The sequence below is a fragment of the Centruroides vittatus genome, unplaced genomic scaffold (genome assembly GCF_030686945.1).
Source record: "Centruroides vittatus isolate TY-2023 unplaced genomic scaffold, ASM3068694v2 scaffold_1444, whole genome shotgun sequence".
NCBI classification, from domain to species: Eukaryota; Metazoa; Arthropoda; class Arachnida; order Scorpiones; family Buthidae; genus Centruroides; species Centruroides vittatus.
In genome coordinates this window covers 536,921-554,825 of record NW_027122679.1, presented here as the reverse complement: position 1 = coordinate 554,825, position 17,905 = coordinate 536,921, and the positions used below count along the sequence as shown (strand labels likewise).

Here is a 17,905-nt window from a genome sequence, read left to right as displayed (position 1 = left end):
TTTCAATAAAACTACTTTATTTCCTACCAACCATAGGAGGTAATTACTACCCATTATGAGTAAAAGCATTGACAATTAATATACAAACATTTTCAGTCAGGGTATGGCAAACAATTTTGAATCTTAATTATTATAATAAAATCATTTCATGATTGGAAAACTTTTAATGCAAATTCTAAAATGTTTTTCTTTCTTAGATTAGTGATTAGAAAATGGTTAAAAATGATTAAAGTTTACTTGATGTGGCGTACAGCTATCTTTTATGTTTTTTGTTATATTTATAGAAAAACTTCTTTCCGCTCTCGTAGGTCGTGATCATGATGGCACAGGCCGGCGCGACTTTCACCACTCGAGGAACCAAACCTGAAAGTAATTTTTTATTTCAGTATGAAACATTTTTGCAGCTAAAACATTAACTTTATACTAGAACTTTAAGAGTAATAATTTCATTATTATATAAGAATTTTATTTTGGAAATCTTACTTATTAATGAAACTTACTTTGGAATGATTTTATTTATAGAAGACAAATGATAGTAAACATTGTTGTCTTAGAATCAGGGTAACAATTGATTTATAGATTTTAGAGTAATTTTGAAAAAGTACTATACCCATTTTCAAAAAATTGAGACATTTTTCAATTGTAACAAAGAAATCCATTTATATAAATAGGTGAAATTATTTGAAGGCTATGGTTGTCAACCTCATCACAACTTATATTAAATTATTACTATGTCAAAAAATAAAAATGTCCTTGTAATCAGCCAACTAAAGGCTAATATATGATATAAAGATATTAAAACCATCAAACTGAAAGCTAAAAGTCCATGTAACTGATGAAGAGGTTGACTACAGACTTCATATCAATTAAACATTTTAGGTACAATTACAAGACAAAAAACATACATGACACTGACAGGGAAGTTGAACAGTGTCAATGGCTTAGAGTTTATCTTTCTGCAACATAATTCTGTGATTTTTCAGTGCTTCAGCAATTCCCTCTTTTCTTGTTTTCCTCATAGCTTCATTTCTCTTGCACAATGCAAATTCTGTGGCTAGTATCAGGCAAGAGAATTTCGTGTTCACCTGAATTTTCTGGATACTGTCTGCTGTATGAAGCGAATCATAAACAATCTGTCAAGCTATTGATGATTGTTCTTAAAGATTTTCTACAAGACACTTTTTAGTTAGCAGGGGAAACTCCACTTGACAGCTGCATTGCCACAGAAAAGCAAAAGTATTTGTATACAAAACCAGAGTAAACATTTGCTGCTTGATTTATCAAGCACTGTATTAATTGTAAGGAGGTCTACCTTTTTTCTGTCAGAGAGATGTCAAGGAGGACTGAAGAAATTTCATCTTTATTTACAGGAGCTATTCTGTTCTATCTACAAACACTTGTAAAATGTTAGACATGAAGTCATCTCATAATGTTGGATCGAAGCAACTTGCACCTCACTAACTTTTCTTACAAAATGCAAAAGTAAATGTTAAGGGTTGGACATGATTTCAAAATCATTTATCATTTTCTTGCTCTTCAAGGTAGCCCAATATTCCTTGTCTGTGATATTGATCTTGTAAAGGTTGGATGGACTTACCTAATGTGGTTTATTTAATGAAATTGAACATAGTTTGAGCTCAGTGAACATGTCTGAAAATAGGAAAGGAAGTATTGGCTTGTTACTTTGATACACTTTCAGAAAGGATTAAAACTCAGATGCTATTGACTGAAAGAAACCCAAAATCACTTACATGCCTTATCCTTCAATTTGTAATTTTCATTGGTTGATGGCATACTACTACAAAAGTGCAGGTATTCTAATGGTGCACACTGCCACAGCTATGTTTTCAATCATCTTATAGCACAAAACTTCCTAGGAAATGTTGAGGAGTGCGATTCCTGTAAGTTGTGTTTGTCTAAACAGGAAAACTTAAAAAACAAAAACATACTATAAGCAGCATAAGAATTTGAAAATCTGACAATTACACAAGTTGTGAGCAGTCTTGAAAGTGCAGTACACTACATACAATAAACAGATTCCTATATCAAAGAGAGAAGGATTGTCGTCATCCTGTGGAAATTTCTTGATTTCTTTCCTGATACTAAGTAAAATAAGGAAAGGTGGGATTCCTCGTGCTCAACTGTCTCTCTTCTTTCTCCCTGGCTAAATGCTTTGTGTATGGCTGTGTCTTTCCTTCACTTTCTTTCAACAGTTTCAGATATATATGGGTGGGTTAACAGTAAATGAAACAGTTCTTTGTGGGTACCAACAATGCTTCCAAAAAGTCACATGGCTTAAAAATGATGGTCAAGTATCTTGTCTTGACTTCATTGTCATAGTAATAAACTATAATATCCATTTGTCTCTTTCAAAAAATTTATTCAAGCTTTCGTCAAACATCACAACATAAAAGTCACTAGCCAACTTGTCTTGAAAATATGAACCAAAATCATAAGCAAATTAGTTTATCCTTTTCCATTTGAATTTTACTAGCATTTTGGCTGTTGCTGAACACGAGTGGAAAAAATATCTGTGCACTTATGAATAGTATGCAATAACACGTGGCATAAAACAACACTCAATGCCTAGATTAATTCTGCCCAGTTAGCTTCTTACTGTTCTTATCTGTTTCTTACTGTTGCTATTGTTGGCTGACAAACAATGTCAGTGGAAACACTTGATTGAACAGTCGCACAAGTTGGAACTTGGGTTGCAGTATGTTCTTGTAGCATTTATTGTTTGACATGAAAGCAACAGTTTGATAATTTGGTGACTTCTGTTTGTCTCTGATGTTTTGTCCTTTGTCATCGTGTTGAGTGCTTCAAGTAACTCCATCTTTTCTTACATTTAAACACCATACTTGGAATTTTGGAAAGAACTTTTTACAAGTGCCACAGCATGCAATGCAGGGCTTACCTTAAAAAATATATAAGAAGTGGGATGTTCGTGTTTCATACACAATTTATCAGGTTTCTAAAATGTGTATCTTCTTTGTATGTCATATCAGATTCCTGATGTTGGCAACACTGGTGTAGGTCAGTAAGTAGTTAGTAATGCATCGAGGTGTATCTAGGGAAAGTTACATCCAGAGTGGTTTCTTGTTGTCTTCTCCGTGGCACAATGTTATGTGAGGGGAAATGCCTTCCAGGAAGTCTTATGTGGGAAACTGGTCCCTATTCAGTGTTACAAACATGGAGAAAACCCGGAAAACTCTACGTAGCCAGCCCATCCGAGTGCGGCGCGAACCCGCAACCGAACTCCCAGTGTTTAGCGACAGTACCGCTCAGCCACTGGTGGGCTAAAATATGTATATATGAGGATTTTGATTATTTGAAAAGGTTTTCCAATAAGTAAAAGATATCAAACAATAGTATGCTCACAAAAATTTTGCATCATAGATCCAATAATTTTGGTGCACACACTTAAAAAGGTTGCCCACCCCTAAGGTATACAAATGTGCAGAAAAAAAAAGGAAAGATTAAATAAATATTTCATATGAAAAATAGAAATATGCTAGTTTAAAAATATAGATGACACAAATTTCTACCAAGAAAATTTTAAAAATTAATTATTGATTAATAAATCTGGATACTAAAACACAACATTCTAGTAAAATTTCATATAATCTTGTAACATAAAAAACCATTTTGTACAAAATTAAGTAAATTTGAATTTAAAATCAACCAAATTAAAATAAACAAATGACCAATAAAATATAACATAAATGAAGATAAACTTGGTTTAAAATGTACAGTGTTTTTAATATTAAAAAATGCCAAAAAGCTTACTTTTGAGGGTAGGGATGGGTTTTATAAAAAAATTGCAAATGCTAATGAGTAAAATCATTAGGTCTGACCCTACTGGAGATACACACAACTCCCTTTATCTCCCTGCCCCTCGACCTTTATTCGCCAAAATTTAATAGCATCGATCCCCTAATAAACAAACCTCCCTGCAAAATTTCAGAAATTATTGACAAAAATCATAGGACTTATTAAGCTTCAAACAGGATGAACAAAATTGTGCACCCCCCCCACACACCCTACTTTCTCTCTGTTATATATAACAGCCAGGAAAGTAAAAATTATGATAAAGATTTTAATTAAACAGAAAATGTTTATGCTGACCAACAGTTAACATTCTTTTCAAACTGCAGTTAAATAATAATCAAACATTGACAATGCAGCTTTTTATTAACTAAACAAAGGTTTTTCTGTCGATGTTTGATTACAATTAACACTACTTACTTTCCTATTATTACTCATTAAAAGCCTACTTCACCATATTAATTTTATATGTGATTACAAGTAAACATATCTTTGCCAATGATTTACTGTAATCATTGGCAAAAGAGAGTTGGATTAAAAACTTGCATTAAGTATCAATCTCCATATTGTGTAGGTAGAAAAATAAAAAAATTCAATAAACATAGTCGGGTGGTATTTCAATTGAATACCCGCTTCTCCGGACGGCATACTCAAATTGATTGAAACTCCGAAAATATACCATAACCAAATTTATGTTGTCAAATCTGTAAAACAAGAATCGTATAAAGAATTTATATGTTCAATAAGAAAAACCTTAAATAACTCAAAGAACTGTTTTAACAATGAATGCTAGATAGATTAGAGATTACCTTCCAAAGGGTAATACAATGACAGGAGAGTAATTTGTCCATAATGTTAGCATGGTATACAAAAGTATTTGAGACCAAAATTTACAAATAAAAAAAATCATCTTTTGTGAAGTTTTCACAAGAATATGTTATCAAGATCGGAAAAAATTGACGACTTTAAGTACAATTTGACACCACAAACCTTATTTACCCAATTTAGCTTGACCCAATTTCTATCTGTTTCCAACTCTGAAAAGTTAATTGCCAGAAAGAAATTTTTGTCAAAGGAAGAGGTGATGTTGGTGACACTGTTATGTTGCAGAATTTTCGGATCTGTACTTAGGGGATGGCCTAATGGCTCGGGAGCACCGTCGGGAGACTGAATCGAAAAATAAAATATTTTCGGAAACGTATAAACTGCTTTTCCATTTTGTTCCAAGAACTTTTCGAATGATCCGAGTACAAACATAGAATTTTAAAAATCCCGATGGAATTTATTCTTGCATTTATAACTTCAATTTTATAGTATATAAAAAATATAAATATTTCAAATAACAAATTGTAATTATATTAAAGATCTAACACAATCTGGTTCCTAGAAAAACTCGTATCAATTCAAATATCTTTTACATTTAAGAAAGACATATTTTACCATTCTAAAGAAGACAATTTAACATTGAATTAGACATTACAAAACAAGCAATGATATGTAATTACTACAAAATCAAAATCTCATTACCAAATTAATATAATTAAAAATAAAGCTATTGATTTAGATGAAGGGAATAATTTAAATAAACATAACACTCCAGCTATTGCACTTTTTCAAACATAATTTTAAATCAGTCAAATCTTTTAATCTAATCCAATAGTCTTTGTGAGATAATTAACATAATAATAAAAATAACTTAAAGCAGAAGTCTGTCAGCTATTTTTATCCATATTTCTATTGCTTGCTTTTATGTTACATACCTGGAATCCGTAGGATTTAAATAAAAAGATATCTATGCAGTGTGTCCCAAAAGTATAGGTTCTCTTATGGTGTGGGGCTGCTTTGGATTTAATGGTTTATCAAATTTAGTGATTTTAACTGGTTGACAGACATCTTAAAGTTACCAAGAAATCCTTAAAAATAATTTAATACCTTTTGGAGAAAAAACTGGAGAACCCAATTGGATTTTCCAACAGGACAATACCAGTATTCATTGTTCACACTCGACAACTAAGTGGCCAACGAGAAGCCCGGACATAAATCTGATTGAGAATGCGTGTTTAATACTTTATGTAACTGTCAAATATTGTAAAAACAATTATATAACATTGTATTATGCAATAAATAAACAATAATAACCACTTGCATTGTTAAGAAATACTTAATATTTAAGAAAAATATATATATAGATTATCTATATTTTTGGGTCACACTGTATAAGATAACCATTAAAAAAAGTAAATAAATATTTTATATTACTTTTCAACACTAAAAAAACCATTAATTAGACTATCCAAATTAAATTTCTTTTCATTACCAAAAAGAACAGAGCCATTGGTCATTCCACACCACGTGATCTTGCCCACTGCATTCTTGCCAATTTGTGTTGTTTTGTTAGTTGTGGTTTTATCACGGCAGAAATTTTATGCGGAACTGCCGAACTTCTTCGACAAACAGTGCTTTTTGATATTTTTAATTCACTTCAAACAGAATTCGACGAATTGATTTATCCTGTTGTGATGCAAGGCGCACAATTCAATTATCGTCCCTTTGAGATGTGATTTTGGGTCTTCCTGATCAATGTTTAGAAGGTTCATTAAAATAGCAATTTCCTTGACATGACAGCCTTCTGCTTTTAACTTCCATATTCTTGCAATTTTATCCATATTAAACTCTATTCCATGTGGCATTTTGAAAATTTTTGATTCAATATTCAAATTATTACTTGACAACAAAGTTAAAGTGTTACTTGGCGATATTTATTATTATTTTCGTAGTTTTAAGTTTCTTATGCTTGAAATTTTAGAATTCTGTTTTATTATCTATACTTTTGGGACAACCAAAAATATATGTTTTTTGTTAAATTATTAATATAATGATCTTAATTTTACACTGATTTTTGATAATTCTAAAGTAATTTGAATATACAAATCATTCTTGTTTCTCTTAAATTCCTAACAGTTTTGAACAGTAGTAAAATGTCGATTATCTATACTTTTGGGACACACTGCATAGATATCTTTTCATTTAAATCCTATGGATTCCAGATATGTAACATAAAAAGCAAGCAATACAAATATGGGTAAAAATAGCTGACAGACTTCTGCTAAGTTATTTTTATTATTATGTTAATTATCTCACAAAGACTATTGGATTAGATTAAAAAATTTCACTCATGTCGGCAACTAGAAGCCCAGACCTGAATCCTGTTGAAAATCTTTGGGGCATCATATCTAGACAGATATATGCCAATTTCAAGCAGTACTCAACCATACATAACCCAAAAATGAAAAAGTGTTGGAATAATTTACCAGATGAAACCATTAAAAATTTTATTTTAACAATGGAAAATAGAATTTTTGAGTTAATTTCATGTAAAGGGAAGTTAATTAAATATCAAACATAAAAGGTATTAATTATTTTCAATAAATATCATTGTTTTGTAAAATCACCTAAACTTTTTGGACACACATGTTTCAATTTTTTAAAAATTTTAGAACAGATTATTGTTTAAAGTTCTTCTAAATAATAAGAATTATTAATTGATGTATTAAAAACATTTATGTTAAATAAAAATATTTATAAATCGTATCGTCCAAGTTAGTACCATACTAACTTGGCCAATGTCCGTATTGTAAACTCTGACAATTTTCACCCATTAATCTGTTACCAAGGGTATAACATATTATTATATACCAGGGGTGGGCAAGCAAGAGTTCAGTGGGAGCCGAAATGTAGGTTTTGCAAAATGCGTGGGAGCCGCAGTTCTGTACTGTTGCGGCGGATAGTATGGTAAGGCGCGTGATTTTATTATATGATATAAATATAATATAAAACAAATATTGAATTTTTTAAATAAACATATTTTCACAAAATTATAAAAATAAAATTGTAAAAATAATAATAAAAAATAGAAATTAACACTTTCGGCAAGAGCCGCGTGTAACTCAAAAAGAGCTGCATGCGGCTCTCGGAGCCGCATTGGCCCATGTCTGTTATATACAAATTTTACAATAATTTCATCAAAAGTTAAAAATTAAACGTGTAAATAAAACAAACAATTTTATAAGGTATAGATTTAGATTGAAAATAACATATATAAAATAAATTTGCTTATTTATTATTGCATCAACAACAGAATACTTAATAGTGCATCTACTTGTATAGCAACTAAAAATCTTTATCACATATTTAATTTCGTAGAAAATGCCTTAAGAAAGAATATTTATTATTATTTTACATTTCCTAAAAATTCTCTGTAACTTATTTATACACAAATAATAAAAAAAGCTAAGAAATGATTAACAAAAATTTAAGAATCTCGATCTAGTAAAATCATACAATTTAACTTAATCTAAATTTCATTTATCAGTAAGTTAAGACAAAATATGTCAACTATTGAGAATATTTTAGAATAATAGTCGTTTTATTATGACTATACAATTATAATTAGTGAATTTAAGAGCATCATAAATAGAAATAATATAATAAGTATATGAAACAATAATGAAAGTTTAGAAGAATCACAGAAAAAGTTATTTTATGGATTATATATGTATCATTCGCCAGGCCTATTTGATTGAGAGAGAGAGGCAACAAAATGCAATTCTTTTAATGATTTTCATCTGCACAACTTTTAATGTTTTAATTTGCTACAGCATCAGCAATCTAAAGCTATAAACTAGAGAATTACAACTGTAATCCATTAGAGTTTGGCTTTTCATTGTTAAGTCTGTAACTAAAAAAATATTCATTCGCATAACTAGTTTTGTGTTATATATTTTGATGGATTAATACTGCCATGTGTTCAATATTTTTGTAATAGTGTTAGGAAATGATATAATAAATACTGGAAATGGGTTTGCAATGACTGACTGAAATAAATTTTTGTAAAATGCATAGTTAAATAAAAAAAGAACTTTTTTTAATTTTATCAATACTTAACAAAGCAAAAATAATAATTTCTCTGTTAATGAAATTTGTTAATGCCATATTATTTTATGCTATAACTTAAATAATTTATAATTAGACATCTAAAAGAATTTATACTAAAAACAGACATTTGGATCATGATGTATTAAATTATATTAAATTATGAATACAGTCCTAAATAATCTGGCATTAAGTGATTAAATAAATATTAGTTTTATTTGAACAAAATGTCTATATTAATTCCTTAATAAAAAAAAAATAACTGAAATTTTAAAATGGAATATATGCAACTCATATAATGAAACATAGCTATGTGCTATCAATACAAAACACGGGATTAAAAAACTATAATTCCTTTTAAGAATTAAGCATTATGCATTAGATGAAAAAATAACAGTAAATTTATAATTCTAGTAATAATTAATTGTGTAAATGAGAATTATTCCACAAAACATTTTTACTGTCTTACTTTATGCATACATGTTCTTAGAAATTTGCTGCATAGAGAGAATATAGAACCAATAAAGAAAATAGGTAGTAGGGAATAGATCACAGGGAAAACGGATTGAGATGAAGACATAAAATAAGAAATGGCACGATAAAGAAGGAATTGATACATGACAATGGGAGAGAAAGACGCAGATATTGCCGATTCATCAAGGCAGCCGATCACTAAACTTTGGAATAGGAAGATTTTGTGTGTTTGAAAGCTGTCATCAGTCAGAAATATACCAGAATCACCTCGATTGCTTTACTGTCAATTTAACAATTTTAAGTTTCATTTACGGAGCAAATTCCGTAAATAAAACGTTTTGAAACTACCAAATAAAATACCTGCAAACAGAGCTGTAGGTCCTCTTTTCTGGTATAGATTTTTCATTAATTCATACGTTGAAGCATTTGCTTGTTCTGCAATTAATCAAAATTATTATTATTTAAATGAAATGGATAAAAATTCAAATTTAATAATCATTATTAATCTAATAAAAAATTTTTATAAACAGTATAATTATCTGTTCGTAACTTGAACTGGTTTTTAATGCTTCTATTTCTCCCAACTCTATCTGACGATGCGTCTTGATAACGTCAAAAGGTAAAGTCAAAATGGCTGCTATCTTAAGAATAGAAATTATCGTTTGTTAAGCAATAAATTATTGTTTTTGAGAAAGCTAACAATTTGAGAAGATTGTGGCTTACTGTTCCAGAAATGGCTCCTGCCATAAAAGAAAACCAAGTGGCAGGTTTCTGTTGATTGTAAGTGTGCTTGAAAGACTCGTAAGCACCCCAATATATAGCTAGAGAAATTATCATCATTTAATAAAAAACATATTTCTATTTTCCTATTTTCCTTTTTGAATTAAATAATTAAAAAAAACTAAATATTAGTATAATTTATAAACATAAAAAAGTCCATAAATTAAAAAATTCCTAAGCTTTAATAAATAAGGTGTTTTTGAAGCTATCATCAGCTTCGTGTTTAAATTTGTTATTTTAAATTTATTTCTTAAAAACTAAAATATAGTGCCATTTCTTTTCATTTCCTTCTTGTTTACTTAGAAATCTAAAACAACTCCTCAGTTAAAGAAATACTAAATTAGATTGTAGATGAATGTTTTCAAGAATCATCTTGGAGACATTCATCTACACTCTAATTTAGTACTTCTTTAACTGAAGAGTTCTTTCAGATGTTTAAAAATATAATTTAAATTATTTTATAATGCAGACATGTAAAACTATAAATAATAAATTTTCATTTGTTTTTGTTCAGATTCTGTAGAAATTATGATTTTCAAATATCTAAATTTACCTGAAAATGGAACATCTCTTAAAATTGTAGGCACCCATCCTCTGTATAGAGATCCAATTCCTTCAGCCTGAACCTGCATTTTAACTGCTGTAGTTAGTTCTAAATGAAAAGTAAACTACTTAATTTAAAAATTATATTATTTATACTCTTTTATATTCTTTTAATTTATTTACATACCAACATAACTGTACTTTTTAGACTGCATTTTTGTTCTGATTAATTCTAAAGGGCTGATCACAGAGACGGAAACAACTGTAAATTAAAACGTTAGAAGAACTGTATAAGAAATTTTTATTTATCTAATTCTTAAAATTCTCCTTACCTCTGGCCAAACTGCCCGCAACTGCAGGTATCCATAGTGGCGGAGATGATCTGTTAAAGTAGTTGGTCAGTCTCTCGCGAATCTGATCGTACATGGTAAAGTAGACGACCGTGGCCGGAATTGCCATAACGCTATTGAAATTTTTTAAATTATTTGAAAAATAAATCTGAGTTATGTTAAAAAATTCACAAACATTCATATAAATTTAGGTTGTATGTACAGTGTAGGCGGAAGTCCACTCCACAGAGAAAACATTCCTTCGTTTCTAGAAATTTTAATTAAAGCATCCTAAATCAAAACAAATTACATGAATGAATATTTCAAAATTAACTAAAGAGCATTTTCTGAGAATTAACTGATTAATATTTACAAAATTTAACTTACGACCGTTCCCGTAAAATGGCCCGGCCTCTGATACCACTGCATCTGTGTGCCGTTGTTAGGGCAAAAGCAGGTGTGTTCCATTAAACCATTACAGTATAGAAAGCACTTTCGCTTCAGAAATTCCTTTTGCTGAGCTTGAAGACGAATTTTCACTACATCAAGTGGTGTCACTAATAAACAGAATACAAAATACATCTTTCTTTCTAACTATACAAATTTCAATAAATGTGCTAATATTACTTCAGAATCACATTTGACAAAGAATCTACGAGTTACTATACTTACTCGAATGTAAGATATACATTTTTCAGATTTTAGCATCTCTAAAAATAGAGGATGCATCTTAGATTCAAGTAAATACAGTATATTCTAATTTCAATTTCATATTCAAATATCAATTTTACTTATCACATTCAAGTAAAAAACTGTGTTGCAAATTAAAATTCAAAACACAAAATGACATATTACAGAATAAGAAACCATACAAACACAAAAATAAAATTATAATGTAAAATATGTACTGATGTTTATAGCAATAAAAAATACCAATTTAATATTTTATAATCATTTACAAGTTGAAGTCTGTGCAATGCTTAATTTGATTACATATAGAACATACTTCTTTTAATATTACAAATCAACACTAACCAACACCAGAGTGAAGTTATTTACATACCTCAAAGCTTGTTACCAGCTTAAAACTCAAATAACAACCTTTTAAAGTAACTTTTAGCAAAAATATAGTCTCAAATTCATAGCTTTTTAGCATTGTTACTCGTGGCGGCCGAATAATTGTAACCTGGCGCTGCATACAAAAATCCAGGTGGCGCTTTATTGAGAATATAAAAACTCGTGCTGGTCGCTCGCCACAGCTTTTTCTTGCTCTTTTCTGGATTGTTCACTTCTCTGCAGATGACTTGTACGGTGCTATCCTAAATCTTGTAGCCGAGATCTCTTAACTCGACAAGTGTAACAAGTATTGTAGATTATTGTAAATAAATCCATTTGGAAAGAAACCTGGCTTCGGATATTTCAAATCTTAATGAACATTTAAGTGATGATGCTAGCCTGCCACATTACTTATTGTTCTTTTAGAAATCTAAATACTTTTAGAAATATTGTTTTTTAAAAGTTGAAAATATGAGTAAAGTGCCGTATTTACCCTCCGACTCGTGCAACAAATCACAAAACGGAAACAAATTGAGGTTTAATATAAAATGTAAATCTGCAGATTAACATCAATATCCAAGATACAGAACTTCTTAAAAGGTTTGTCGGGATCAAATTTATGTTTTTTGAATTTTAACTAAAACTGACACTTCGTACTTTGAAAACGAGTGTCAATGGCAACTCGAAATATTCGACAAAAGTAAGCTCGGGCATCCCAAAAAAGCGTGATCATGCAAATTATCGCGACATTAAATGAGTACTAACAAATACTCGAAACCAGAATAGAATTTTAATTTAATAATGTAAAATTGAAATTCCAATTCGAGTTTATAAATTTTTTTTAGTAAATTTTTATAAATATTATTATTTTTATTATAATAAATTTTAATTTTTAAGTATCAAAATCAGAATTTGTTTCTACATTCTTATAAAGCTTATATCAATCTAGTGATACAATTAAGTCTCCAAACGAGACGGTTAGGATCCAGCAGAAACCATAGACCATGCCCACAGGAGCTAGAAAGTCAAAGGAACCGTACCTCGACACGCAATCCCCGGCAATGTAAGACCTCCCCGAAATCAGCCCGCTTCAGAGTCATGGGTAATCGGAAGTCGCCTTGCACCGCCAAGACTACGGCATTCGACTACTTAGCCCGAGCAACCACGCCGATTTCGAATAGCCCACTCGACGTTATATAGTTTTCGGGAATGAGGAGACTTGCTCCGGGCAGATGCCGACATACGGGCAACTACATGCGGAGCATCCAACCGAGCCGGCCGTCGCCCGCTTCAACCGACACGGGGCACAGGGAACGAACAGCGTACCAGTCGGCGATAAAATCTGACCTTCGAATATCTGGCGTCGGGTCGCACGTACGGGTACGGTTCCAATAACAACTTGCCGGTACAGGGGGTCTATAACTCTGGGGACGGAAAATCCCTCATTCAGAGTTCAAATCTTACTACGATTTCCCTAGAAAAATGATCCCGATAGACCAAACAAACGGAACTCTAACACAAACAAACATTGCGTCAGACTCAATTATTACAGTATGGGAAAAGTTATCATATATTTATAACGGTAAATCTACGAACCCGTTACGCTATACTAACCGAAAACAGAAGTGATAAAAGCTCCCGCGCAAGAAGATATCATCTGTTGAGTGGGAGTTATAGAATTCGTCTTCTTGCTCGACTTCGATACGATTTTTTCGCTCATTTTCCACGATCACGTGTACCCGTTGGGCGCCATTTGCAATCCCACATTGCGTCATTCCACCGCCTTTTTCTAATTTTAAACAAATTATAGAAATCTTTAAAAATTAGTAATTTGCAGTTCAGAAATTTTATTAATTCGTAACAAACGAGAAAATTTTTTTTAGTTAGTCGAGTGATACGAACCTCGAACTCTCGTTCGGTCGAGTTCGGAAAAATACGTGACGTAGCCAATCAATAGAAATGTATTTGATATAATTTTATCTGCAGATATTATTTTTTCTTTATTTGTAATTTCCGAAATTAAAAGAATAATTACAATAAATCTTAATTGGAGAAATCCGCATATTGCCTATATTGACAGCCGGATGGCCGAGGGGTTAAGACGGAAGCTTACCGCTCTACGGACCCGGCATCCAATAATAAGGTCCTAGAATATAGGACCTTGATCCAATAGGGGGAAAGTGATCACGTCACATAGGTGTCGAGCAGATCAATCAAATCTAAAACTCATCCAATCTGAAGTTCTTAAACTGTAATCACACTGCAATTTATTCTCACATTCACTTTCATTGTCTTGATTATCACAATTAATGAATTCCGATGAAATTCCTTTCAAATATTGCATTATTTCCAAGATTATCCAGAACATTTGAAACTGATTTATTCCAATAAAACATTCTCTCTTCATCCCAATTATGAAAAGCGTTGCTATTTGCAGCTTTGAGTCTTAAAATATGGAAAAGTTTTAATGTGGGAATTGCATTGTTTGGAGATGGAAAATGAAAACGTGCACATCCGTGGGGGGTGATTGGAGATGGTAAAAAGCATGGGCACACGACCCAAAGAGTAATTTTGGGAGAGCTATATCCCGCGAAGAATCGCTGGTAGAGTTATGATTCCTTTGACTTTTTTGTTCCTATCAGTATACTCTACAGTTCTGTCAAGATCCTAACGTATCATTCGGAGCTTGAATTGAGCCAGGCGGAGTATGGTAAATATGAACAAACTTTGCCATCCGATGGCTTGACGAAGAGGATTAGTTTGAGATTTCGTTTTCACTTTGTATTGCTTGCTGTTCCCGGCAGTCGCCATCTTTAAACAGTAGACGAGCGACTTACACGTCACTTCTACTTTCTATAGGAAACCTTGAGCGAAAAGTTTCTTATTAAAATTTACAGTTTTAGTTTGAACAATTGATGAAATTTTATCATTTAACCTGATATTTTGAACAATTGCTTCGCAAATCGAATGAATTTGTCGGGTTTATTTTTGCTGTTTTACAAATAAAAACGGGCGGCTGACAACGTTCTTAATCCGAATAACTAATCTCAATGTATTGGATTTAATTGTGCAAAGTATTGTCCATGTGGTCGCTTATTAGTTTTCATTATGCCAGCGTCCGTTAGGCAACGAGTTGGCCCACGGGAGCGAAAGACGGAAACCACGTTCCCATCTGGATTTAATTACGAATTACTACATATTATTTGTTTTTTATTTGCCAGTCCTATCGGATTCGAAGGTGATAGACAAATATTTTACACTTGCCACTTCGTAACGTAGTTTTGTTCGTAATTCTCTACATTCAGAACTTCGTCGGTACAAAATTTTATCTTCCGTCTTCATTTAAATTGAAAACAGAATATTCTTTAGTGAATGTCGTACAGAAACTTACTTCCGGAAGAAGTTTAAAATCCGAGATCGTTTCTATTCACTGTAAAATCCTGATGAAACTTTACAACTACAAAACAGGGGCGAATTCTCTGGGCTTGCTCGGCTTGCGCCTCATGCTTAAGAGAAAGTTTTGACTGTCAATATATTTTTAATATGAGAACAAATATGCCAATAATAATTTATTCTAACGTGTAAACTCTTTTATCATATGTGTTTTCTTTTACATTGGCAGCTAGCGGCTAGCCGTTTTTTAAGTCGGTGCCGTGCTTGCGGAAACTCGATCGCTCGCTCGTGTGGAGGCTTTCCGCAGAAAATAAGTGTGCACGCATGACGTCATTCGAAGCATTTAACATGGCCAGATTGTAACGAAAGCTTGCGGTACATGTATTGTTCTTATACCACGGCACTTTGTTCGACTCTATAATACATGCATCCAACACGCAATCTTTCCATCTGCCTGGAAGATTGCGAGAGTCGTACCGGTACCAAAGTCGGGGTCCCCTGATGAAGCAAGGCCTATTTCATTGCTGTCAATGCTTGGCAAAATACTTGAAAGGTTAATCACAAATAGACTTTCCTGGTTTGTTGAAAGAAATAAATGCCTCAGTAACATCCAATTTGGTTTTCGACCGCAAAGATCGGCGGAGGACGCAGTAGAGGATATGGTTAAAAAATTAAAATGTTTACTTGAGAATAATAAGTATGTCCTTGGAATTAGTTTAGACATAACCAAAGCTTTTGATAGCGCATGGTGGCCGCTCATCAAACTCCAACTGCGAAAGATTAAATGTCCACGCAATATCTTCCAACTTATTCAAGATTATCTACGAAATAGAGCGGCTGTTCTACAATATGGACAGCATTATGTAAGAAAATCAGTTTCCAAAGGATGCCCTCAGGGGTCAGTATGCGGACCCTTACTTTGGAACATAACCTTTGACTGCTTCCTTAGAGAAGACTTTGGACAGGACCACTCTACTGCTTATGCGGACGATGTCATGATGTTGATTGGTGGTCGCTCAAGAGCGGATTTAGAGAACAAAGGCAATCTTTTGATTCAAAATGTATACAACTGGGGGATAGAGCATAAACTCCATTTCAATCCCATCAAAACAAAGGGAATAGTTTTTAATAAACCAAGAGGCAGTAATCTATACCGGCGACCACCTCATCTCGTAATGAACGGAAATGTCATCAAAGTGGAAAAAACATTGAAATATCTGGGAGTATTTATAGATTTTCGACTAAGCTGGGACAAACACATCGAGTTTATTACAAACCGCACCGGTCTTATTTTTCAAGCTTTCGCACAGGTAGCGAGGAAAAATTGGGGCCTTTCCACAGACGCAATGGCCATTATTTATGATGCTATTTACATCCCCATCATCACATATGCATGTGGGACTTGGGGATGGGCTACTAGTAAAGTTCATACAAAACGAAAGTTAATATCGTCACAGAGACGTGCCCTACTCCTACTTACTAAAGCCTATCGCACTGCGAATAATCAAAGCCTTCAAGTGATAGCTAGAAGGCCACCAATCGATATGTTTGTTATTCAGCGATGTAAATTACAGCAAGTTAAATGGGGAAATACGATTCAAACAACCTTCCGAAATATAACATATGATGAAGTCGAATGGGCATTTCCATTTTACGAAACAACTAACCCAGATATCTTAGTATATTGTGACGATAATAATGTTCAAAAAACCGACATTCAAATTTTTACCGATGGTTCAAGAATAAATGGTATGGTTGGATGCAGCTTTGTTGCGTATATTAATAATGATGAAATTTATAATCAGACAATTAGATTAGACACTTGCTGCACGGTTTTTCAAGCAGAAATGCTCGCTATTAAATTGGCAATAAATTGGACTAAGGATTCATATGACAATGCTTATATACATATATATACGGATTCCCTGTCAGCACTTAATATTATAAACAGTACTAAATTGCACCCAATTGCTGAGGAGATTAGACAATTAATACGCTTATCTAACTGTAATTATACTGTTACCTGGGTTAGAGCCCACCAGGGAACAACTGGAAATGAAAGAGCTGACACCTTGGCCAAGCAGGCTGCAGAGAATACCTCTTTGATAATAAACTATAATAAACTCAGTCAGCGTACCTTACGACGAATGTTATGGGAAGACACAATGTACAATTGGCAAGATAGATGGAACGAAAACAGAAGTCATATAACTTATGATTACATACCGGATATACAACAATTTTATAAATTAAAATGGTTTACCCCGGATTATTATACCACTCAATTCTTTACTGGCCATGGGAAGTTCGCCAGCTATCTGGCCAGATTCACTAATAGGACATCGAATGAATGCCCTACTTGCCATATCATAGATGGCTCGAAACACTACTTCTATAATTGTGTAATGACTGAGAGAGAAAGACAAGAACTAAGGGTACTGATGGAGGAGCTTGGTGTGAGATGGCCATGCAACTTATCAGATATTTGGATAAACAAAAATGTTTACAATGCTTTTATAAAACTTGCCAAACAAACTGTTAAAATTGCAAATCAACTCATATATAATTAG

The 17,905-nt window shown here is 32.3% G+C and overlaps 2 protein-coding genes across 2 annotated transcripts; one reads left to right on the top strand and one right to left on the bottom strand.

Moving 5' to 3' along the window:
- On the bottom strand, positions 1 to 13,724 carry LOC136987094 (mitochondrial glutathione transporter SLC25A40-like). The gene is made up of 10 exons (XM_067284758.1): positions 13,557 to 13,724; positions 11,274 to 11,443; positions 11,110 to 11,177; positions 10,890 to 11,020; positions 10,745 to 10,819; positions 10,568 to 10,666; positions 9,958 to 10,055; positions 9,785 to 9,875; positions 9,595 to 9,669; positions 1 to 363 (listed from the first exon to the last, which is right to left on the bottom strand). The coding sequence occupies exons 1-10, from the start codon at positions 13,660 to 13,662 to the stop codon at positions 254 to 256; spliced, it is 1,023 nt and encodes a 340-aa protein (XP_067140859.1). The 5' UTR covers positions 13,663 to 13,724; the 3' UTR covers positions 1 to 253.
- A 2,270-nt stretch (positions 13,725 to 15,994) lies between these two features.
- LOC136987045 (uncharacterized) lies at positions 15,995 to 17,905 on the top strand. Its single transcript, XM_067284682.1, has one exon. It carries the CDS (start codon positions 15,995 to 15,997, stop codon positions 17,903 to 17,905), a length of 1,911 nt encoding a protein of 636 aa, XP_067140783.1.